General features: G+C 39.2%; 2 protein-coding genes across 2 annotated transcripts; both read right to left on the reverse strand.

Annotated features, from left to right (window-relative positions):
• Positions 1-1,624: 1,624 nt before the first annotated feature.
• ezra (ezrin a) lies at positions 1,625-20,395 on the reverse strand. The gene is made up of 13 exons (XM_049596120.1): positions 20,232-20,395; positions 18,361-18,444; positions 16,569-16,664; positions 15,836-16,110; positions 14,100-14,183; positions 12,455-12,601; positions 11,987-12,083; positions 10,620-10,783; positions 10,379-10,509; positions 7,844-8,004; positions 7,303-7,395; positions 4,708-4,965; positions 1,625-2,215 (listed from the first exon to the last, which is right to left on the reverse strand). Exons 1-13 carry the CDS (start codon positions 20,241-20,243, stop codon positions 2,051-2,053), a joined length of 1,767 nt encoding a protein of 588 aa, XP_049452077.1. The 5' UTR covers positions 20,244-20,395; the 3' UTR covers positions 1,625-2,050.
• A 234-nt stretch (positions 20,396-20,629) lies between these two features.
• On the reverse strand, positions 20,630-25,979 carry nenf (neudesin neurotrophic factor). Its single transcript, XM_049596158.1, has 4 exons — positions 25,623-25,979; positions 25,435-25,495; positions 24,740-24,843; positions 20,630-23,536 (listed from the first exon to the last, which is right to left on the reverse strand). The coding sequence occupies exons 1-4, from the start codon at positions 25,845-25,847 to the stop codon at positions 23,360-23,362; spliced, it is 567 nt and encodes a 188-aa protein (XP_049452115.1). The 5' UTR covers positions 25,848-25,979; the 3' UTR covers positions 20,630-23,359.

Below are 25,979 nucleotides of genomic sequence, written 5' to 3' on the forward strand. Positions count from 1 at the left end.
CTCCATAGGATGGGTAAGCCACAAAAGTTCATAGCTAAGGAGGCTGGCTGTTCACAGAGTGCTGTGTCCAAGCATATCAACGGAAAGTCTAGTGGAAGGGCAAAATATGGCAGGAGAAGATGCACCAGCAAAAGAGATGACCGTGGGCTTCAGCGGATTATCAAACAGAAAAGATTCAAGAATCTGGCAGAGATCCAGAAAGAGTGGAATGAGGCGGGAGCCACAGCTTCAAGAACCACCACATTCAGACACATCCAGGAGATGGGCTACAACTGTCGGGTTCCTCAGGTCAAGCCACTTCTGAGCCTGAGCCAACGTAGGAAGCGTCTCAACTGGGCCAAGGAGAAGAAGGACTGGACTGTTGGCTAGTAGTCCAAGGTCCTCTTTTCCGATGAAAGTAAAGTGTGCCTTTCATTCGGGAATCAAGGTCCAAGGGTTTGGAGGAAGACGGGTGAGGAACAGAACCCAAGCTGCTTGAGGTCCAGTGTGAAATATCCACAGTCAGTCATGATTTGGGGTGCAATGTCCGGTGCAGGTGTTGGTAAACTCTGCTTTCTTAAATCCAAGGTCACCGCAGCAGTCTACCAGAATGTTTTAGAGGACTTCATGATTCCTTCTGCTGAGGATCTGTATGGAGATGCAGATTTCATCTTCCAGCAGGACCTGGCCCCTGCCCATACCGCCAGAAGCACCAAAACCTGGTTTGATGCCCATGCCATCACGGTGCTTAACTGGCCTGCCAACTCGCCGGACCTAAACCCCATTGAGAATCTATGGGGTATTATCAAGAGGAAAATGAGGGACACCAGACCCAAAAACAAAGAAGGGCTGACAGCAAGCATCAAGGAAATCTGGGCTTCCATAACTCCCAGGCAATGCCACAGGCTGATTGCCTCAATGCCACGGCGCATCGAGGCAGTGATTAAGGCAAAGGGATTCCCAACCAAGTATTGAAGATTGACATATCGTTTTGAAAGTACCATATTTTAATTGATTTGATGTGATCCTAATTTCTTTTTTTTTTTTCTGCAAAAACTGAGAAGTAAATGGTGATTTCTTCACAGTATTCTAATTTTTTGAATTCCTGTTTTCGTGGGTTTTATGGGCTGGAAGCCCAAATTATGTAAAAATAAACAAATAAATACTTGAAATCGTTTAAATTGTGGGCCCTGAATCTATAATCTATGAAAGTTTAACTTTTTGAATGGAATTATGGAAATGAAACAAGTTTTCCATGATATTCTAATTTTTTGGAAAGGGTCTGTATATGTTGTCTGATTATTTCTTGATGTGTGTACATATATATATATATTTTTTTTTTTTCTTCTTCTTCTCTTTGCTTTGTGTTTTATGTATTTCTATGTTTTTACTGGATTATTGCCCACTGATGAGTTATAAACTCATTTTGCTTTTTGTCATTTGCTTTTTTTTTTTTTTTTTTAAAATATTTTTTTACTTCTTCTCCTTTTTTTGTTATTTTTTGTTCTTCCTCCTCCAGCTGAGGGGAGGTCCGCCTGTACGACCTCTCCTGACACATTTCTTTTCTGGATTTTCAGCACTTTTATGTGTGGAAAAAAGACATGATGTAATAAAAGCAAAATAAATGAGACAATAAGAAAAATAGTTGTCAGCAGCCGCTCTACGAGGCGTTCATTAGATAAATCCAAATTTAATCACTTCAGTTTGGTGTAGAAACAAAACTGCACATAACAATAATGTTTTTGATCGTCTTGATGGTTAATTTGTTCACACAGTGTCTCAGGAACACGGCAGCTTCCTGCTATATTTCATACTTTTGATGGGACTAAACAGCACGTTGGAGATGTTTGAGCGCTACAAAGAAAACAAAACGAAACAGCGCTTTTTAAAGCAAAAGTTAAACTGATAAAACAAAACTTCATGGAGGTACTTTTACACACATCAGCATCATGCTTTTCTGGGTCTTTTAAAATCAGGTGTGGCTGTAATTACATCACACGTCAGTTAAAAACATCAATGAACAAGGCCTTCATGAGGTATCTGAGAGAGATCTGCAGGTCTCTGAGGTTTCCTACAAGGCCTCAAACTCATCAATCCTCTGCTTGGTGTTGCCCTGACGGATCTGACGCAGGGTCTTGTACTTGTCGCGGCCGGCTCCGATGTTCTCTTGGTGGAGCCTATCGTTGTGGGTCTTCTTGTTCTCGTCACGGGCTTCTGCCAGCTCTGACCTCAGCTCCTGAGGAGGAAGGATTCAAGTCATTAAATCACAAGGAAAGGCACTGTGTTCATTGTTAGATCATCTTACGTCAGTGCATTTCCTCCAGTCGAGATGTTATCTGCATTACAAGACCTCATGTGTGCTGTCATTTAATAACATCTCTGTCAGTTGTTGATCTCCTCAAATGTCGCAGAATGAACATGTCAGAATGACTCGCTCAGTTTTTCAGAGAATAATCTTCCTTTTGTAACCTGTAGATCGTCACTTGTCACGTGTATTTTTTTTTTTTCTTTTTTGGTTAAACTTTAATTCTCATTACGATTTACAAAAACTCCTTAGAGGAAACATTTGCTTGCATCTGAAACATTACAAGCTCACAACACATAAATGAATATGTATACATACACATTTCCATTCTATGTGTAGATTCGTTGTATACATCTCAACAACAGTTTTTTAGGACAATTTTCTTTTTTTAACAAAATAAAAGTAAATAATCATGGGGTTGACATTTTAACAAAAGTGCTTTAAGCGTATTAAAAAACAACACAGGATTGTAACTTAAAGAGCAAGAGACTTTGACATGGTTTCATATAAATCATTTATAGACTGATTTTCTTCCGATAGTACCTTTAAGGATGTTATATAATTTTTGATTTCATTTTTAAAACAGATAATGGAGGGTTTACTGTTCTTCCATTTATTCTTATGTATATGATATTTTCCCACAATGAGAATTATGTTCACCATCTTGGATATCTTCTTTGACAGACCATCCATATAAATCATCACTTGAAACTTAGTAAATAAAGAATGGTTGATCCCAATATTTAACCAACGTTAAACATCTTCCCAAAAAAGCATTGTGACTGAACAAGAGAAGAATAAGTGTTCAATTGTTTCGTGTTCTGTCATACAGAATACACAAACATCTACTTCAAAATGGAACCTTTTCCTTAGAGTTTCAGCAGCAGTCACTTGTCACGTGTAGTTCAGCTGCAGCTCACATGTGAGCTTTAACAGTCGAAACACAACCTGTCTGCTGCTGCAACACTTCCTGGTCGACTGACAGTCTCTGTGTATGACTGTTGAGTATCAGTGGTACATGCTGAGGGCGATAGACATCCAGAAGTTCATCATTCACTTATTCACTACTCACTGTACAGGGAGTTCTACGTAGAGGACTATATTGTGAGCTTATCTGCAACATGAAAAAACACTTGGACAATACTCAGGCCATATTCTCATTTTTTTTCTATTAATTAGGGCTGGGTGATGTAATGACTACGTACGATATATCGATATATTTTGAAGCAAGATACAGATTTAAGCCTTGATCTCACAGAAAGCTTTTCCAGCAGCTGGAGGCGGCTTTTTGTAATAGTTTTAAATGAGAATGAAGCTTTTTGCTCGCTGTTTTAGCATTACAATGCGCCTCGCATTTCTGCAATTTAAGCACCTGCCGTTTTTGCCGGAGCGCTCTGAACTCCTCGAGTTGAAAAAAAAAACTCAGCTCAGCATGGAAAAGCACCCCACGTCATCCCTTTTTTTGTCATCTTTTTTCCCCATTGTCCAATGGGATGATGTGTGAGGCGGGGCTTCTGTGGTGGTCACAACAACAAGTTTACAGTTAGTAAACAATGGAGGAGAAACTGGTGGTAGTGGTTGCTGGATACCCAGAGCTATACGACCCGGTGATTGGTTGTCAAACTGCCCCTGAGTCGTCCTAAAATCTGCCTGTAAACGTCCATGATGGAGGAGAAGCTCCTGGACCAACTGGTGGTACTCCCCATGATCCAGCCTCTTTTTTAGGGTCTCATGTACCCACACAGATCTCTGTTTATCTGCTGACAGCCTCTCACCCCCAGTCGGTCCATTCCTTTGGTGCAATGCATGATAGGATATACTGCTTGGTGAGGAACCATCAGTTGTGTACTACTTTTCATGGTGCATTGTGGGATACTTTTGGTCCACTATATAAATATATATATATATATATATATATACATTTGGACAGCACTACAAAATGGCGAACTCACTGTGTAGTGGACTATGTAGTGAGTAATGCGCCCATGTTTGGCCACAAGAAATCTGTGCATTTCGCAGTGCTTCTGCGTCCGGCCAGTGAACACTTTACTCTGAAGAAGGAGACATCTTGTGCTGTTTATGTGTATCCTACAACCTACTGACTGTGCTTTTATATTTGTTGTTCTTACACCATTTGATTTTCTGTCTGTGGAGAATATGGAAATGAATGTTTTCTGTGGGGGGACTGTTACACAGATTATTAGTTTGATATAAAATCCATTACAAACACGTGAAATATGAGTTTGACCATGAACAGATTTTGGGGCTGAAGCGGTAAACGTTTATCTCTTTGTTTTTCAAGTGCACATTCAACACATTTTTATTGAGTATGAAGAAAAACTACAAGAAATATGTCAAAGTAAAAGGTTCAGTTGAAATTAGCTTGTTTTTTATGGGTCATATCCCGGGGACCCTGAACTCACCATCAGCTGTTTCTGCAGGCGCTCATTCTTCTCGGCCTCGGTGAGTCGCTCCTCCTCCTGGCGATGGTCGTTGATGTCCTGCGACTGCAGCTCAGCACTGTAGGTGCTGTTCTCCTCGCTGTGCTCGTGGTCACTCTCACTGTCTGAGGAGGAGGAGGAAGAGGAGGAAGCAGGAGCCTGGACAGGAGCTGAGTTAGAGCTCATCACGCTGTGCAGCTCCTCCTTGGTTTTAATCAGACTCTCCTCCACTTCTATAGCCTGAAACAAAGAGGAGGGTGAGCTGAGTTTAGTTCTGACAGAGGCAGATCAAAAAACTGTTAATGAACCAGAGTCGGACGAAAAAGATAATTTGAATCTGTCGTCCCTGATCAGATGAAAAATAAAATAATAATAATAAAATAAAATAAAAATTTAGCTGTAGTTCAGTGGTTCCCAAACTTTTTCCTTCAGGAACCTGTTCTTTGTCACTCAGTAAACTGATGACTCACATATCATTCAACATTTCATATTATATTCTGTGCGTCACAACTGATAAACTGTGAAATTAACCCAAAATGCAATAACTGCAGGAAGTTTGTATAAAATGAGTGATTTGGATCAAGTTTGAGTAAATTGTTTCCTGTGAATATTTAATCAGAGATGAGTTTTCTTTTTGCAACTCTCTGTCTGTTTTATATTTCTTTAACAGTCATACAAACTTAAAAGGCTTCTTTTTGACAGATTCAGTGTTTTCTTCTTCCTGACAGTTGGCCATTGTTCTGTTCGCTCTTTTGTTGTTTGAACTGTGTACAATAATAATGGAGGACGAGGTTGTTCAGCAGAGAGTGAAGGATCTGTGAATACATCTTGTGTTCAGGTTTTATCGCACCTTTATCCTCTGGGATTTCTTTAAATTTATACCTTAAATAATTATCCAAACTACGGCTGTTAAATGATTGATTTTTTAAATCACAATTAATCGTTGAAAATTAATAGTTTATTGTGATTAATCACATTTTTAACTGCATGTTTAAAATTCCATTGTTTTGCATTTCAAAACAATTTTGAAGTCCACATTTACAAAGTAACGCAATTCTAGTGTTTTGATTGGGAATCAAAATTTAACAAAGGTAACGTTTCTAATTTGCAACTCACAATGTTCACTGACAAATTAATTGTTTTATATATAGGTTTTCCCCACAAATACAACATGCTAACTTCATTAGCATACATCTATGACATTTTACATTGTATAAATTAGCCTAGCAGCTAGCGGCATTGTCCTCTACTCATAGTAGAGTAGAGGACAATGCTGGTGACTCACACACTCTAAAATAGTGCTTTGCCAGCTTTGGTGATGCAGGTGCCTGCTGATATCAGTCCAATTCGCTGCACCTTTGTGCTCAGCTCGTAGGTGGGAACTCAAATTCAAAGTTCTTATTTATCTACTACTTATATTTCAGTTCTGTTTGACACAAAGTGCAGATTACTTTCGACTTGTCAACTGAGCCGTCTGGGAGTTTTTTAAAGTGGAGGGAGCCGTTCAAAAGCACAGTGGTGTCTTACTGTCTGCCTCACGTGTACGGCTTGACCACAAGTGACGGTGTGTTACAGAGACATAATAGCAGCACATGATTAATGTTTAACGTGTTATGTTTGGACCTGAATCGTATTGTCATGAACGTGTTAACGCTGACAGCCCCAGGTTGGGAACCAGTGCTGTACTTCATCATCTGATCTAAACACAGGCTGTGAAGTGTTGACTCTTTTTTAAGTTTCAGTTTGACTGTGATCAGTTTATGAACCAACGAAACCAGCAGGCAGAGCTGGACTCTGATCTCAGGTCTGAATTTCACTTTTTAAAAACAGTTTTATGGTGACTTGGACAAGTCTTTTTCTCTCAAGGATTTTAAAGCTTTGCTGGTCACATGCATGAGTGGTGATGACTAGTGTGGGGTTAGAGAAAAAGAGATGTAAGGTATAAAAATGTAATTGTAAAAACATGCACCTACGTATTTTATACATGCAAATATAAAATGTTCAGGGCACTGCCAGGGATTTTGATATTGGTAATTCATATAAATGTATATTTTATATATGCTTCCATTACTACAAGCAATTTAAGGGCCGTTCCCTTTAGAAACTGTGAGTGTGATGGGCCTGAAAAACTTAATTCATGGGTCAGCAATAAATTAATAAGCCTGGTGAAAAGCTGTCACTATAAAAATAAAGTTCCTGCTGAGGTCTACTGATGATTGAACTTTTATTTGTCCAACTTATATAATCAACACGTCACATTAACACTTATATCTGCATTTAAAAAAAACATTATAGTGTGTTTTAAAACAATAAGTATTTATATACTGCTTATAGATGCCATACAGGGGGACTTGAAATAAAGTGTTGCCCAATTTGTACTAACAAAAGTAATAAGCACACAAAACAATGAAAATAATTTCAGATTGTGCAGATTGTGCAGGAGACACAAAAACAGGTTCACAAACAAACAAAACTAACAAAAAGGTGACGAGCAGGAAGTGGTTTGTTCTGACATTTCCCAGGTAATCCTGAGACTTCCCTACAGGTGCATTCTTTGATGGTGTGCTGGATACTCACCTTGCTGTGCCATGACTCAGCCTCTTCCTCCTTCTCTTTCTTGATCTCTTCCAGCACAGCGATCTTGGCGCTGTACTCGGCCAGCTCTGCGGCCTGAGGGAGGAAGCACAAACCGACCGCGGTGTTAAAAAAAGCCCAGTAACAGACAGCTGATTACCGCGGCAACTTCGGTTACCTGGACATCCTGGATGGACAAAAAACTGAAGGAGTACTTTTAATTCTGGTGCATTTACCTTTAAGCTGACTTTATGAATTCAGACTTTACATTAAACTGCAGATAAGCTCATAAAAACATAAAGGCCGTCTGTTTGAGCTCAGTGACATCATCAGTTTTAAAGTAAGAGAATTTTCTCACGTTGTAAAACAAACGCTTTAATCTCACAAAATCCCCCACATCATTCATTCACTCATTCACACAGCACTCACAGCAGTTAATATGTGTTTATCCTGAATGTAGGAGCTTTGTGTGTAATGACTGTTTTTTCTGTCACGACTTTTTCTCACGTGAAGGATCTGAGTACTTCTTGCGCCGTGTACTCACCAACTGCTCCTGGCTCTTCATCTGGTCCTCAGCTTGCCTGGCCAGCTCCTCCTTGGCTATAATGGCCTCCATCCTCTCAGCCTCCAGCCGGGCCGCCTCCTGCTCCACCCTCCTCCTCTCCTCCTCCAGCCTCATGGCCCTGTCCAGCTGCTCCTGAAGCTCTGCAGGATAACATCGGTGAGACACAAGAAATATCTATCATGGTCTGCACCGGACGAAAAATTCACTGCTCTGATTTCTGCTGCGTTCTGGTGCAAATATGATCGTTAAATAATATGTTTGAATTACTCTGAATATTTCTGACAGTGCTTTCAACAGGGAAGTGAACGGAAAGTGAAACTTATCTTTGCTCTCTTCAAAGCCAGACTCCATTGACAAAAACAGTAATTTTACCTTGTTCAACACGGACCTGCTGGTCCACCACTGCCTCAATCACTTTGTTTGTGTTATTGTGTGACTTCAGTGTTTCAAAGCGTTAGTTCGGATTCACCAGAGTCAGTTACTCTGTGTTCAGTGAGGTAAAAGCACTGTCCAAACATCCAAGGGATTATTTTTGTTAAATAATTCCTTGTAAAAGTTAAAGTTTTAGTTCTCGAAGACCGTCTTTCACATTATAGCAAAAATTTATATTTTAATTGATATTCTGTACAATGTTTACAATATCTATTTATACCCCAATGTGAACCTCACTGCAAAATGTGAGCTACTAATATTCTTTGTAGTATGCCTCTCTGTGTATCTGCCTTTGCAAGAAGACACTGTTTAAATTGTTCTACACTGTTTTCAATCTTAATACTACACACCATGTGTGTCACATCCAATGAGTAATTATCCTGTACAGCTGTTAATATATACCCATACATTTATTCATATATACACAGGGTTCCTACACATTTGGAATTTCAAAATTCCATACTTTTCCATACCCTAATTTCCAGACTTCTCAGCGTTTTTTTTTTGTTTGTTTGTTTTTTTTCAGAGAATATGCGACGTCTGAGTAAATATATCAGTGTATCATATTTCACATCATATTTAATTATTCTTAATAGGCGATTGTAGCCAAGTACCACAATGGCATACATATAAAAACTCAGGTAAGTTCAATGTCTGGGCTGAGGCTAAAAGGTTGGGACTCTCGGTGCAAGCGATGCAGTAACGAGACGTCTGTGTTTTTTCCTTTCATGTGGCTCAGAATCGCCTTCTCCCCCACGTTGGCGATGTCAAACGATTTCACACAAAGCTTGCATCTAGCTCTGTGTGAATTGGGAATCCTTGGCCAACCAGTATTTATATACGGTATTGTCAAGCCATCCATCCAAAAACTTGCATCAACCCATTGTGAACCACGTGAAACTCGTCTTCTTATCGAAGGTGCGGTGTTGGAGTGAAACTTGATACTGCTGGGGCAGCGGACTGGACATTCCACTTGTCAATCAGGTAAAAGGGGCGGTATGTTTTCTGAGACGTTTGCTCTCACACGAACTGTGCTTGGCCCGGCATAAAACACGATCTGGATTGATGAAATTATTTTTGGAAATACCTAATTTTCTATTTTAGAAAACAGTATTTTAGAACAGTGGTAAGAGTCTGGAAACATAAATATTTTTCCATACTTTATTTTTAATTTTCCATACTTTTAAATACCTGGAAATTGATCAAATTTATTTCCATACTTTTCCATACTTTCCATACTTGCGTAGGAACCCTGTATACATATTCTTTTTTCCGTATTTGCATACTTAAAAGGTGTATATAGTGTAAATATATTTCTAATTCTGATATATATCTTTTTGTATTTTATCTCTATTCTATATGTATTCTGTTGCCATTCAACTTGCTTTTCTATCTGAGCTATTTGAGCTGCTGTAATGTGAATTTTCCCGGTGTGGGATTGATAAAGTTTCATCTTATCTTATCTTGAACATCCCCTATCGAACTGATATCGAATCGAATCGGGACCTTTTATAATCGATTCAGGAAATCAGTGGTGGCACCCAGCCCTACCTATGAGGTATGTAATATTTAATGAGAAAAAAAGGTAAAAATTCAGAAAAAATGAGAAATTACACATATATTTTAATCATCTGGAGTCCTTTAAAATTTTTAGGGACCTCTGCTGGAACTCTTAGGTTGAGAGCTACTGATACAATGAATGATCAAAAGAGTTTCCCAAATCTTACAGCCTGTGACTGTTGTTATTTTGCAGAAAGATAATTTTCTTTGTTTGCTGAATGCACGTTGCCACCATTTTCCAGTGCAGGAATCTATCTTATATCTCACCTAGAAATCCACCACAATCATTCTTAAAAACTACACTTTGTTTAAAAGCTATTTGATACAGATTTCAGTGACTTTCAAAGTCTTCACAGCTCTGTTACTCTCCGACCTTAGTGTAAAAACTGAGATGTAGTTAAAGCAAATAAACAAAAGAGGGCAGTGAAGCCTTGGTATGTGTGTAAGTCTGAAACATAAATGATGCTTATTTATGTTGTATTTCTTTTCAGTAGAATAATATAAGAGGTGTCTCTGTCTCACCTCTCTCTGCCCTCTTGGTCGTCTCTTCATACTGGTAGAGCTTCATCATCAGCTCCTGCTTTTCTCTCTCCATCTGCTCCTTCTCTTTCTCAGTGGCCTCCCTCCTCTTCTTCTCACTCTCCAGCTGATCTCTGCAGAACACATGAACAAAAGACTGATGATCATACATATTAATCACAGCCTGGAATCTGATCCTCATGCTCAGAGACCATGACAGTGACACTTTTAAAGTTCCCCTTACCTCTCCATCTTTTTCTGCAGCCTCTCCTCTTTGGCCTGAGCCTTCATCTGCTGAACCTCGATGGTGTCGGTCTTGCGGCGGCGCATGTACAGCTCGTGGTTGCCCATGCACAGCTGCAGGATGCGCTTGTTGACTCGCAGTCGTGGAGCGTAGAATATGAAATCCTTGAGAGGAAGAAAACATCGCGTCAGGGGCAGTTTGCTTTTATATGTTTCCAAAAAGCATTAAACTGGTCTCTTTCAAACTCAAACCAAAATTTTTAAACCAAACTTTCAAAAAAACAGCATCCTCAAGTTTTAGGTTTGATATCCTTTATATCAAGGGTATGATCGTGAAAGAGAAGTACACCAGACGTCCCTCTCCCCAGTAACTTTTTCTAGCTCCTCCTGGGCGATCCTGAGGCGTTCACAGACCAGGTGAGATATATAATCTCTCCCGAAGCCCTTTGCTGCATGTCATCCTCTCTCTCTCCCCCTCTCATGCTTAAAAACTCTCCTACCAATAAAGGCGAAAAGCCCAAAAAATGATCTTAACAGAGAAAGGATTTTTTTCTAATATTTTAAACTAATAAAATAAAACAAATGTGCAAAAGAGGTATAGTATAGGTAAGTATAGGAGTCTAACTCAGATAAAATTCTACAAACAGAGATTCCCCAAATTCACCCTCCCGTTTTTGCCAGAGCCACAACTGCCTGTGTGCTGTGTTCACACAGACAGCATTACTGCTGCTGTGTTGCTGCAGAGCTGCCTGCTGCTATAACTACTGTATTTCCACAGTTAAAAGCGAGTACTCCACTAATTTGTGATCTGTGCAAACATCTGCATCGTCAACAACACAGTCCTGCAAAAACGTCACAATTAAAAGCCTTGCTTTAACAAATGAGGCGATTCTGTTGACAGGAATGTTGTCAGAGGGCTTTTATTTTGAACTGGAAACAGGAAGTGTTGGGGTAAAAATACATATTTATATTTCTTCATGTCTGTGAGTGAAACAGACGCTGAAACTGTGTCAGTATGATCATCAAAATACTATTTCCGCTGCCTTTTTGCTGAAAAAAAGGCATCATCTTCCAAAATGCAAAAGTTGCTCTTTGTTAATAGTTTTTTTTTTATTTATCCACATTAATAAATTTTAAGTGTGACAAAGTCTGTTGTCTTTGCAGAGATGTGACAAACTAGTCAACCTAAAAAAAACTACCAAAAATTAAACTAAAAAAGCTGCATATCTGCAAGACTAGAACAACTTTAATCCCACTGTTCTTCTGTAAACCTGCACCATATTAATGCTTCTAACACATTACACAGTCTTACACATTTACATACACTTGAGATGCTACTGAGGATTTTAGGACTCATAAAATACTCACAGGAGATTTCTTGTCTATGGGCTTGATGATGAATTTCTTATCGCTGAAAGAAATGTTTCTAATTTCACTCCAGGGGAATCCGATCTTTGGAGTCAGTCTGCAGGAAGGAGACAAACACTAGCACACTTTTGTTTTATAGAATATTCAGAGGCAATTTTTTTTCCATACTGATTCGTGGTATCAGAGCAACAGGCCAGTGAGAGCTTGTTCATGTCGTAGTAGAATCAAGTGAATTAGGTCAATGGCCTCTTTAAAACAACAGCCATGCGGTCAGATGTGTTATTTTAAAACCTGACCGACTGCAGAGGAAAGGTAGCAGAGGTCAGCGACTGCTCGTGTGTTGTCCTCCTGTCTACAACTGTATGTCATCAAATCAATAAACCCTACACTCACAATGTTAGAAAAGACATAATAAATAAGTACCATACGGCTGAAGCAGTGAATGAAGTCAGTGATTTATTGACCTACCTGTCCTCCTTCTCATAGATGTTCAGTCCCAGAGCGTCGACTCCCAGCCACAGGTCTGAGCCCTTCTTGTTCTTGATCTCAAAGTAGTTGACGCCGTACATTTCCAGATCCTGAGAGATCTTCAGATACTCAATCATGGCGTCTTCCCTGTTCAGGTTAAACACATAGATGGAACATGAAGAACACACTCAGTTTTCATTAGTTTATGACATCATTGCGTATACAGTTAATTTATTTATCTGTTACTGAAACAGGTGAGATTGAGGTGGGCTTTCAATAACCAGCTCCAGTTTGAGAGCTCTGATTCTCTGCCTGAGCTCAATTAGACCTGACCTGCCAGGTTCAGATGGGGCCAGGTCGGACTGTAATTTCTCATTATTCCCCCGGGCTTGAATCAGGTCTGGTTCTCGCCAATTTACCGCTGTTTTTTGTTTGTTTGTTTTTTAAACAAAACAGACAGTTCTTGTATGTAGATGGCAAAAAATTTAATGTAGAAAAATAATCATGCATTTGAGGGGCGCAGCTCACTCTGCCAAACCTGCATGAGACAACAGACTATTGGGGTGGCTGTGGCTCAGAGGTAGAGTAGGTTGTCCACTATTGGAAGATCAGCAGTTTGATCCCCGGCTCCTCCAGTCTGCATGTCAAAGTGTCCTTGAGCAAGATACTGAACCCCAAATTGCTCCTGATGATGCTTCCATCAGTGTGTGAGTGTGTTTCAAACTGAGTATACAAATGCAGGTCCATTTACCATTTATTACTGAAATAAGGGGGCCAAGAAGGAGACGAGGAGACACGTCAGCCCTTAGCTTTTAATAAATGCTTTAATATAAAAAATCTATAATATGAAATATATTTCTTTTACAGTACAAAGTTGGGTTTTTAATCAGGTTCTGGTCCAAAATGGCTGCCATGGTTTGGGCTTAGTTCAGGCTTGGACAGAAACTTGTGTTCTGCAATGTAAAATTACTGTTTTTGTCAAACAGTCTGGCGGTGTTGAAGAGAGTGATATAACGGCTTCAGTTCAGGATAAATATCTCATACAACCGCACTCCAAAAAATCCAAACTGAACCATTCTGTTCATATTATTAACAGCTGCTATTATTAATGCTGCTAACGGCTAAGTGAAAAACTCAGAAGATAGCTGGACTCGTCCTTTAATAAACAACAAAATAAAATTAAAAAATCATTAAAATTTTGATTCTGTAAAATGCTATCGACCCAAAAATGTTGAGGTGCCTTAGCCAGATGATTTAACGTCTGTGCACCAGAGGTCACAAGGCCACAACTGGCAATTACAGAATGACACATTGAATTATGTGTTTACTTTTGTTTTGATTTAATCAAATAAAGTTTACCTGTGACAAACAAAGCCACGGCGTAATATTAGGACAATTAGAAAACAATCAAACAGTCAGCAAACACTCAGTAATGTCAGACATACAACAATGTCTGTCCAATTAATTACTTTTAGAGTGACCTGACTTGAGTGAGCATGTTTTAATACTTAGGTAGAACTTTTCATTTGTGAGCGGAAGACTGTTATTTTTTATCTTTAAATTGTCAGGTGGTTTAAAATGAAAATAAACACACAGTAGAGTCATTTTCCAGGATCAGAATCAGATCAGAGTGTTCATCACTTACTTCAGCATCGATCTGTGCTCCTCGTGCCAAATCTGGATCCTCTCCTCCCACTGCTCCTTGGACAGCTTGTGTTGCTCCAGCACTCTGAGGGGAGAGACCCGTTATCAGCAGCCCACTGGTGGACATGTAAACAGTCTGTGTATACCTACAGAGTTCAGTCAACACACACGCCGCATTATCGTGTCTCTATTAATGTATGTCTTGTTGGTGATTGTGAATACGTAACAGTTCTGTCTTCAGTGACTGACGAGGTTATTCTTCCGTGTTGGTTTAAGTCAGTTTGAATGATATATTTATATTCTTTGCCCTCATGGAAAAATGGAAAGCAAAGCACACATTTAGGCACCTAAAACTCATAAAACAAGTTGTTTCTCACACATAAACTACATTATTATTCCCTCATACAACATATCTCAGTTACAAAAGTTCAAATGATATTTTATCAGTTAATTTCATATAGTTACTGTCTGGAGAGCTCATACAACACCATGGACCATTCATTCCTTCTCTTCCACATCATATATCACAAGAGCTATAAACACGTCAAACATATTCTGCTCTGTATCGTAGAGTTTAAGTTGCTGTTCCCTCTAATGTTGATGTTTTGTAGTGCACCTGTTTTATTCTCAGCTAGTATGTGATCATTTAAAAGGATAAAACACAGAGCGAATCTGTTGAAGTGAAACACGTAGTAATTTTGTTTTTAACATAAGCTGTCAATAAAATAAGTGTCCTGGTGTGCACTGGGAGTTAAATGTCCTTTTTGGTTCACGTGGTTTATCTTTCACCGGCTGGCACCCAGGAGGAAGGAACAGCTGTACACGGGGGGGGGGACGACATCCTGTTTGCCTTTCAATAAAACCTTTTATAACAGAAGACCAAACAGCATCTGCCTCGCCCATTGTTTAAATCTTGGGGCGTTTCCAAAACAGTGCAAGCCGTCTTTTGGTGTGCAACCACACTATTCTTTTTTCTCCTGGGTACAATTATTCTTGATAATCTGTGTCTATCTTTTATTTAGAGGCCTTTGAACTAGACTGTTATCTCCTCTGCTATCCACCCTCTCATCTCTTCATGGGACATTCTTCATGCTTTATACGAGCTTCATTACTTTTGTGTGTTTGTTGAATATCTATATTAATTTATCAATATATTTGTTATCAATTCCACACACAGTTTTTAAGCTTACAGCCTTTCATTGTTTTTATCTGTGTGATTTACAGTCTTTTCTTTCTACTCCATGCCGCAGCATACATTTATTTCACTTTCAGGGATTAAAATGTTTTTTTTTTGTTGTTGTTTTTGTGTGTACAGGTGATCTCAGGCAAGTGCATTAACCTGTCAAAACCTGGGACAACATCACTTTTCTTCTGCTTTCAGATGCCTTTTGCAAGTATTTAAACCCGCGAGCTGAAAAAACTAAGGAAAAAAGAAAAAAGCTAGGGGAAAACTATATTTAGAATTATTATTATTAAATATTTAAAATTATGTTAGAGAATTATTATCATTTTTAAGCATTTTCCAGGTCATTTCCTTGTTTGTTTGTTAAACTAATTTTCTTGTTTTTAATTTTCTCTTTTTACTAATTTCTTGCAGTTTTTTTGGGTCATTTCTTCTTTCATTGCTCACTGCCTTCTCCCCATGTTTTTGAAAGAAATCCAGCCAATTTGCTTAGGATTCAAAGGGTTAAAATACCGGAGAAATGACCATCAGTTTATTCATTCTCCAACACTCACCTCCTGGGCAGCAGGCGCTCAGAGGAAAGGTAACCTGGGTGGTGTGTTGACTTGTCCTTCTCTCCGTACTTGGCCTGCACGGCGTAAGATGCCAGCAGCACGGCGGACTCTGGAGGGCAGTAGATCTCCTCTCCCAGAATGTCCTCCTTCACCTGCAGGAAGAAGAGCTTCCGGGTGACATCCTGGATCAGCTCTTCGGCCACGTCCTCTGGGTAAAACTTGGCCTTCAGCTTGAACTGCAGGGGAGTCTCCTTCCTCACTTCCTGGACCATCACCTGAGCAGAACAGAGCGCATATCACAGGGTGTCCACAGGTTATCAGAAATGCTTTATTAGACTTTTAAAGATATATTTTTTAACTTGTTCAAAGAGAGATATTTGCACATCCAACTGTCTCAGATGCAGGTGTGTTGAAAAGTATCACTTGAAGAGAAGATTACACACACTGCTCTTGCTTGCCTTGGTGTTTTGCTGCGCAACATGAAAATAGTTGGATTATAATATATGTATAATAAACAGTATAAGCAATTCACAGAGATATAATTGGAGAGATGTAACAAGTAAGATTAAGTTCATTAACCTACATCAGAAAATTGTAAAACAGAATGAATTACACTGGGGAAGATAAAAGGATCAAAATCAGATCAGATCAAGTTTAATATGCCACAGTTCAGAAGAGCAGAGAGCCGAGAAGCACGGCAGGTTAACAGAACAGGACGTGTCAGTAGATTCACCTTCTTCTCAAAGTTCAGCCAGGTGAGGAATCCTTTGGAGTCGACAAACTGCAGCCCGAAGTACCAAACCTCACGCAGTCCGATGGTCCTGGCAACCTGACACACAGAGCGACAAACACAGACGTGAAAATATAATAAAATGAAACACAAAACTTCACTTTGTTATTTTCTTTATTCATCACACCTCTAATATTCTGACCCTGAAGAAACGTTTGGACAAGTTATTTACAGCACAAAGCAGGATCATGCACAGACTGTACATCAGTCTCATTGATGATGATGTCACTGTAAACAACAGTAGCTGAGGTGGGGAATACACAGCCTCAGAGACCCCTTTATCACAGAGCCTCCCTGTCAAGTGCAAAGGTTTAGATAATTACACACTGAGCTCCAGGGTAACGAGGGTGTCCCGCTGTTGGGTGGTGATGTCACCTTTCAGCACAAGTTAGTGATAATTTAGCTTTTGTTTGAACGATTTAATAAGTAAACTATTCGGGCACTGAGAGGGACGCCTCATTGTGCAGTTATAATGAGACGGGAGGTGTATTAAGAGACATGAAAACATCCGTCCTGATTTAAAAATAACTTTAACAGAAACGTAACATAATTAGAGTTTTTAATTATCTTCTTTCAGCTATGATTTGATACAATATTTTTCATATTTTTTATCACCAGGACACATTTAAGTAAAGAAGCAATAAATAATTTAAGTAATAGAAGTGTCTGGAAACGTGCCACTATGTGCAACTATGTGCAACACCAAAGCCCCCTAAATCTTACACACTGGACCTGTAAGTGTTGAGGTACTTGAAAGAACAGTTCACCCCAAAATCAAAAATACATATTTTTCTATTGAACTGCACCTGCAAACTGTATCACTGTACAGAAGGAAGTATGTATCTTCTGCTAGCTAACTTAGCACCACTGAGCTAGCTAACATTACAGCTCAGCCGAGGAGGACGACATTGATGTTGTATCTCACGCTGTCGTGAGCCTCTCGTCCATGAGCAGATGCACACTTCCTTCTGCATGGTGATACGGTTTATGGGTGTAGTTTGGTAGAAAGAGAACAGTTCCTACATGAAACTGCTCACAACAAGGGGTGCATACCAAATCCATGTGTCCCTCACTTGCGTCTTTTCCATGCAGCTTAGTCCTTCCTACCACAGACGCAAGGAGACGCAAGGAAACTATGCGGGGAGAGATTGTTTCCTCAGAAGTCAAACCTGAAACAATGTCTGTTTCTGAGCACAGTGACAGCTGATCACAGCTGAGTCAACGGTTGCGTTTGTGTCTGCACACGCATCAAGTTATATATACATACATCTATATGATATGTGATACACGTCAGTTTAATCTCTTATCTGTCTTCACTCCAGTATAAAACTGGTATAATGTGATGTATCAGATCAGTCCAATCAGCTGCAGCGTCCAGTTAATCCAATATGGGAGTGTGTTAGATGATAAAAGACTTCCATGATGGCTGCTCTTGTGTATCCTCACTCCTCAGAGCAGAAATAAGAGCTATGGGACAGCCTTCAAGATGGCGCAACAAAACGTCTTCCGGTTCAATAGAGAATTGAGGAGTGAGGAGATGACAAATGACAGACTTGGGATGTATCCAGGGTCTGTGGATCATCTTGAGTAACTAGGTCATGATATTCGTAAAAGATGTTGCTGTTGAGTTTTTCAAATTTATTTCTTGGCACTTTGAGCACCACAAGCCGAGCGCCATCAGCTGTCCAGGCAAGCTCTATCTGAGGACTTTTTTATTTGAGGGTCACATACAGACCTGGTCAAAGAGCTGCTTCCCTGTGGTTTTGGGGTGGAAGGAAAACTCCAGCTCTGCGTCCATTGTGGTGACGCGCACATTGACCTAAAGCAAAAAAAAAACAACAAAAAAAAAACCACAACAAAAAAAAGTCATTTAGTCACGTGAATTTTTCAGTTTTGATCACATAAACCTCTTATTTCCACTCAATCGTTAAACTGTTTTATTTGATTTAAATCTGAATCCATCAGTCCTGCATTTTTCATTCTTTCCCTGCACACACACACACATCTGTAATTCTGCAAAAATATAGCTTCTTTTTCCTGCACATTTGCTTTTGACAGTCACTTTATGAAACAACTTTTTTCATAGTAAAAGACAGAAATAATGAAGTCAGTTGTGTGGAGAATGGTTTTAATGTGGAGCTGTGAAGTGGATTGTTCATAAACCATAATTGCTCACTATCTCATTAGACTTTGGACTACCCTTGCGAGGTGCCACAAGGTTGAACATACGCAGATTAAAATATCAAAATACTCACTGCCTGCCAAGTTGCCTTTAGACTTTACCATTGTTAGTGAGATCAACCACATTTATAACAACAGTGATTAAACTGGAACAAGTCGAACTTTTAAGAGTTCCAAGAATGAATTTCCCTGAAGAGAGAAAAACTTACTCTCATTTTTTTCCAAAGACAGCACCACAAACACACGACTGCGTGACCCTGGCCTGCAGGCCAAATTGGGCTTGTAGCAGTTACACAATCATTTTATGAAGTTACACTAGTGCACACCCCAGGTGTCATAAAGATAAACCCACTGAAACTTGAGCAACAAAAACTAGAACATCCATTTACGAAACCTCCGCCATGTTTCTCAACTGTTTCCATTTTCCATGACCACTATGATTACTTTGTAACGCCCTCAAGTCCCGCTGATGCATTCCTACCACTCTGACCTTTTCTCAGATCACTGAAATCACCGTCATGGAAGCAGCAATCCAACAACAATCAATCAGCATGTCGTTGTTACTCTTTAGTATCCACAGAACTTCCACTTTCCTATTTAAATGTTCAGAATTTAACTCATGAATCACATTTTCAGCATTTTACAGAGCAACCCAAGCAGTTCCTGCTACCATGGCTCATAAATTTGATTTGAAGTTATCGTCAGTCAAATGGAGGCAGACGTCAGCGTGACCTCTTATGAGAGGCTTTCTCCTTGGAGAGTCAATATAAGCAAAGAGCTGCAGTCATAATACAACTGCCAGCCTTTCTTATCAGTTCTCCTACAGACTGATGCTGAACACTTAAGTAACTCTTACTGAGGGCGTTTAGATTTTACAGCAATTAAATGCACACAGGTTCCTCTTGTTATGGATGGAAAACAGATTGTTGCTAAACGTCTTACAAAATCAAGACAGGGAGAATGAAGCAGTTAAATCATACATTTATGAGCTGTGGGTGAAAGTCACTCCTGTCATTTACAAAATCACTCCAGTGTCATAAACGGTATGACTATTATCAAGTATGCACGACCACACAGAAAACATACGGCATTGTTCTGGCCATGAAATGCATTTGCATTTTAGTGGCATTGTTTCAGCCAGGAATGTGTGCAGCATGGGTCAAACTCCACATTTGGTTAATGAGTAAATGCCAAGAAGGAAAGGTGCCTCTTGGAAATAACTCACAAGCCTCAGCTCAGATAAAAAGATGTGACTCAAACTATTAAAATAAACATGACTCGTGCTTAAATTTGTTTTATGCTCAGTGGGTTTTCTCCACAGATAAACATATCAACAGATGAATCTATAAACCCACCACCGCCCTCTCAAACTTGGAAGAGGCATTTCAGAGACGCATCTTGGTAACAAAATTAGGCGAGTCTTACTGTTTTGGGCATCTTGGCTCTGGTTGGTGGACGAGCTCCAGCAGAAGAAAGTGTTTCCCAGGCTGAGCGAGGCTGCAGTGGCCGACTCTCAGCAGAATCTCCACCTGATAAAGAACGCCGCTCGGCTCTTGCTGGCTAACGCAAGGGAAGGGCTTGTGTCCTTTGAACTCGGCTGTGGATCGCCCACAGTGACGTGGGAGGCTCACAGTGATTACTATCACACAGACTCACCTCCAGTGTGACCACCCGGCAGTGCGAGAAGCACAGCTCCACCTAAAGACAATTACCTGTCTCAGCACCGGAACTGATGACCTTTGATCGGAGTGTGCGAGGCTATATAGGCCCGGACGTACTATTTATGCTGCCTGTTTGGAGGTGACATGAGTGAGTCATGAGCTGTCATAAACAGAGCACATCAAGATAACATCTCCACGAAGCTTGTGGAAAAACTCAAGTGAAACAAACTCTTAAGAAGTTTTACAGACTTTAATAATAATTGAACAAAAACAAAATCAGGTAGAAAGAAAATGGACTGATTCTGATCATGTAAACATTCACAGAGCTGCAGGTTCAGTAGTTTTTAATCAAATACTCTAAAAATCAGTGCATTTAACGACAACATTTTATACTAAAATCTAGAGATATAGCAACTAATGGAATAGTTAATAGACAGAAAATTAATCTGCAACAATTCTGATAATAATTCATCATTTATCAAGCAACATATCCAAGTATTTTTTGGCTTCAGCTTCTCTGGCAAGGGACTTTTTGTTTTTTATTTTGGCTTGGGGAGGGGCATGCAACTTTAAATGGCTGTATTTTGTATTTATGGGTTTGGGGGGGCATGTTTTCTTAAAAAACAAAATCACCAAAATTACACCATTTATCACAGCCAGAAACTGTAAAAACCGAAATTATTGTTGGATCTTTAAATTTCCAATGGTCCTTGGACACATCACCTACGACCAACATTTCCATCAGAAAAAAAAATACATTACATACATTATCTGAGCTTAAAATAGTGTTAGTTAATCAATATCTCTTAAGTCTACTCATTTAAAATTTGCCCAAAAATTAACCATTTGCATGACAGGTGTGAAAAACTGAGACTTTTTTTTAACTGCAGGATTTCATCTTCAGCTTTTAAATTTCAAACATCAAAGGTTAAGTTCTAAAAATCCAATAACTAATTTATGGTGGAGGGAGAGTCATGGATTTTCTGTCAGTCACTCAGGGAGGCTAAAAAAAGTCACTGCAACCTCCTCCTCCTCTAATAAATAAAGGACAGTCCCTAAACCAATGTTAATTTAATATTTGGGGGTTTGGATAAAGTATGTGAAGGCATTACCGTGAGGTCTGGGAGTCAGAGCTGGGCATTTTTCACTACCTTTGCAAATAAACTAAACAATTAAAAAAATCCTTCCTTGTTATCAGTGATAACAATGATTGCTAGTGACAGCCATATTAAAATCTGATGTTTTCTTAGTTTATCTCATCTGGTCTATCAGCTCACTCCCTCTGTCTAAATACATAGATAATGTTTAATCTAGAGCCGCCCCTTCAAAGTCTGAGATGCAACTCATCAGTTGGAAACCACTCAGTCGACTGAGATTGCTTCAAGTCAAGCCTGCAGGTTTTTTTTGTGGCCTTTTTTTGGCTAGTCAGTGTGCTGTGCAGTGAACTTCTAGGGATATTTTGGCCCATGGTTTTGCAGCACAGGGAGCACTCTTGACTTCACGATACTCTTTGGTACAGACAGTTGTGAACAAGATGCAGCAGCACAGAGGGAGAGACTCTGCACCATAAGGCACTGAGATAACATTATCTTCTCTCTTCTGCTTGGAAGTGGTGAATTTACAGCTCACTGTTACTTAATATGACAAAGTCTCTGGCTTTTGTTTGATTCAAGTGACACAAAAAATCATATTGCACATTTCCGATCCATCATTAGCACCGTTAGCTTGTTTACTGTATTACATGAATGCTGCTGCCATACTGTGCTGCCTGCTGAGTCCTGTTAAAACTTTAAACTTCACAGGGGAAAAAAAACTCATATGAAACAGCTGATTTTTTTTTTTTGACTGCCATAACTCTGAATCCATTACACGCGTAGTTTAATTTGGCCATTAGATGTCTTTCTGTGAAGCCAATAAAATGTTTCTGTGCGTTCATTTGTTCTAATTGCTCTGACACAGGTAGAAGATGATCACTGTGACCACACATATAATTTAAGTCCCCCTCATTTAAAAATGTGTTTTACTTATTTTTATTTTTGAAGTTTGAGCTTCACTGTGCAGAATAACACATATTCAGTTTGACACTAAAAAGATGTTTTCTCATTCCTCCCCTGAACCTTTAGGTGAAAAAAATCTGTCTTCCAAACAGTATTTTTTTTTTGTATTTCTTAGAAAGTGTCTGGGTGGGATCTTTAAAACTCAGCATCATTTTCCTCCCAAATGTTTATCAGACAGCCTTATTTTAATCATGACTACATGTGCTATGATATACAGGTACTGATGATAACCAAGATATTTTAAAAGGAATGATTGACATCCTGTTAATAACACACGTGAAAATATCGTGTAAATAACCAGCACCTCTTAAATCATTTCTATTTCTTTCAACGCCATAGGGTTGCCTTGTTTTTTGTGCAGCTATGTATAGAGGTGGAGAGAGTCTTTAACATCTCATCTTCATTTACCAATCAAAACAGAATAAAGATGAATTTGACTGATAGCATTATTATTTCATTTTTTATAGGTACAATGATAATATTGTTATCATGAACTTTTACGGCCATTATAATCGTGGTGAAAATCTGATATTGTACCATCACTAATTTTCATGAAATGTATTTTTAAAAAAAACATACCATACGTGTTGAAAAGATTTCAAAGTAATTGTGCAGCTAAAGCTCTCAACAGATCATGTAAACCTTCAGTTCAGGTAATGAATATGAATAAAAAGTTTCTATTGTGTATTTTCTTCTTCTCTTGTACATGTATTGCACCCTGGCATATTCAGCTCTGATTCTCACAAGAGAAAATATTCAAAAGACAAAAAACAAAAAAACTCTTTCATAACAAGACTTTTCCACCACTATATTTAACAAAGAGGTAAAATGAGATTTAGAACTCATCTTTGATTTGAAAATGAGGCTGGTCCTCGGGTTTGAAGGCTTTGTTGGGACTTCCGTCCTCGTTGAGGATGCGTGATGCCGTGTAACCCACAATGGGATACTTTGTTTTGTACGTGCCTTCAAATACACTGTCCAGAGACTCCAGCTGCTCTTCACTGAGGCCCGTCTGTAAATGTAAAGATGGAAAACAAGAACTTTATGTGGCACTTGTCACATGATGTACAGACTGTGAAGCCATTTGAGGTAATTATATTTATATTTACAGCAAGTCTACAAAAGTACATTAAGGTAGCCAAAGATGAAAGTTTGTTCTGGTCTCACTCCCTCTTGACTTTAGCTCTTAGTTTACTTTCCTCACTTCTGTTTTTCTTCTTGTGACCTGAGCTGAACTGCCAATAAGAGTGATTTTATTCACCGACGACGAGCTCCGCTGACACCAATGCTGCTTCAACATGTTGAATCGGCTATAAAAAGGCGACAGACAACCTACATCTGCTGGTGTGGAGAGTTGTTTCCTGTCGCACAGGGGCTGAAAGTAAGTGCTGTTTGGCCATCGGCTTTGCAGTGTATTTGTGTGCAACTTTTTGGCCAAGACACGATAGACGTGAGGCAATGCAACAGTCAACTTTTGCTGTCACTAGTTCTTTGAAATTGTTTTTCATATAACTCAACCTGTTTATATTTCATTGAGGATTAAAGTTACACATAATTAAGGGCAGGGCACTTTGAAAGACAGGCTGTCTGCTGATAGATCTACCCCTCACTCCTCCAGCATCTCACTCAAATATGATCACTTCTGGCTCCAAAAAACCAAGATGGTGACAGCCAAAGTGCCGAACTTGAGGCTTCAAAACAGGAGTCCGCAAACCAATGGGTGACGTCACTGTAGCTTTGTCTATTACTTTAACAGTCTGTGGTCCAGTATCAGTGTCCCCCATATGGAAAGTTTAGTTTCGGGTCTCCACACAATTAATTTTATTGAAAAATACTATTTATTGCTTTAAAAAGTCTACATTGTGCAAAACTACTGCTGGAAATGCAGAATGACTGAAAACCTGCGAGTATGGTGCATTCAGACAAAACTGTTAAATCTATAATTATATAGCTCATGAATGCTATGCTGTTTTGAAGCCAACACTCAGGTGTCAGATGTCTGTTCTTTGTTTCTTTCCACTCTTATTTGTCCCAGAAGGGCGACTGCTTTGTGAAGCAAGACAATAAAAATACAATACAAAATGCAGACATATTTGGGGGGGGGTCATTCCTAGGATGATTTTCCTGTCATCATACAATTTCATACAAGAATACCTCCCCACCTATGGTTGTCAACCACAACAATCACAATCTCAGCCTTTGAGACTGAACTTACAGTATCTGATGTCAGGTCTGCTGGGTCCAGGGACATCTTAGCCACAGCCCGAGTGGAATCCTTACCAACCAGGGCGTTGTATGGTGCATCTTTTCCATAAAACTCTGCAATATGCAATCAGTAAAATAAAACCAACTCAAAACAAATGCAACATAAGGATAAGTTTTCCCAGTTTCCCAGTTTTCTCAGTGTGTCTATGGGTGTCAGACAGTTAAATTTAATGTTTTTTTAAAACCTGTTCAAGACACCTTTAACCAAATTTAGGACAGATTTTAGGACAAATCAAGTTTTACTTGTTTAAGCATCACAGGTAAGCACTGCAGGCAAGTAGTATGAATGTGGTCTTGTGCAAGGTAAGTGTTATGTAAGAATACGGTCATTAGAGTGAGTTACGTCAATCTACATTTTGCCAACAGGTAAGTGCAAGTATTAAGTAAATTGAGAGTACTGAGAGGTTTTTTTTTCAAGATTTGTAACATTAGAAATGTGGACTTTTACATAAAAGACTAGAAAGAAATTTAAAAATGGATAAACAAAATTGAATAAAATGTTTAAAGCAGTTCAGACCTCACATATTCAAATTTAAGACTATTTACTGACTTCTAAGGACATGCAGACACCCTGACAGAGTCATGTTTTATCTTATAAATCATTACAGTTTAATTTCCAGGGATTAAGTTGGGTTTTATAGCTACCTTTTCCCTTGGTGACATCAAACACAACTCCTTTTACTGCCATGTAAATGGGCTGTCCCTCCTACAACAGGGAGGAGAGAAACAACGGAAAATACAGATAAATCTTTATCAGTACACGTGTGTGTGGATGCACAAACTAAAACAGGAACAAAAACTCAACCTGGATTCAGAGTTACAATAAAGTTTACCTCGCTGCCGTCGTATCTCTTCAGCTCCTCCTCAGTGAATAATCGGACAGGTTCAGTGGGAGTTTTGTATTTTAATTTTAAGTCTTCTGCTAAAGTCGAAGACAGGACAACAAACAGGACACAAATTCTCGCTGTTGCCATGGTAGGACCGTTGTTTGGACGGGTTTGATACGGAAACTGTGTCATCCACTTCCCTGTCGCTGCTCTGTGGAGCTGGTGCTGCATTCATTGCCGTCGGAAATGTTAGCGATACGTCACGGTCGGGCAGTTTATACCAGTTTTTGAAAATTACAATCAATCTCGTGAAAACATAAGGTCTCCCCTCATCTTTCAACCACTGAAACCATGTAATACGCT

Source organism: Epinephelus fuscoguttatus, linkage group LG14 (genome assembly GCF_011397635.1).
Source record: "Epinephelus fuscoguttatus linkage group LG14, E.fuscoguttatus.final_Chr_v1".
NCBI classification, from domain to species: Eukaryota; Metazoa; Chordata; class Actinopteri; order Perciformes; family Serranidae; genus Epinephelus; species Epinephelus fuscoguttatus.

Bases quoted from the DNA above. Each gene is read 5' to 3' on its own strand.
- ezra (XM_049596120.1), bottom strand. The intron at 16,111-16,568 runs GTGAATCTACTG...TGTTCTGCTCAG, and splicing joins GGCTGAACTTTGAGAAGAAG to GTGATGGTCCAGGAAGTGAG. The intron at 4,966-7,302 runs GTGAGTATCCAG...TCTTTGTTTCAG, and splicing joins CTGAGTCATGGCACAGCAAG to GCTATAGAAGTGGAGGAGAG.
- nenf (XM_049596158.1), bottom strand. From the start codon at position 25,847: ATGCAGCACCAGCTCCACAGAGCAGCGACAGGGAAGTGGATGACACAG. The intron at 24,844-25,434 runs GTAGCTATAAAA...TGCATATTGCAG, and splicing joins TGATGTCACCAAGGGAAAAG to AGTTTTATGGAAAAGATGCA. The intron at 23,537-24,739 runs GTAAGTTCAGTC...TTACATTTACAG, and splicing joins CAGACCTGACATCAGATACT to ACGGGCCTCAGTGAAGAGCA.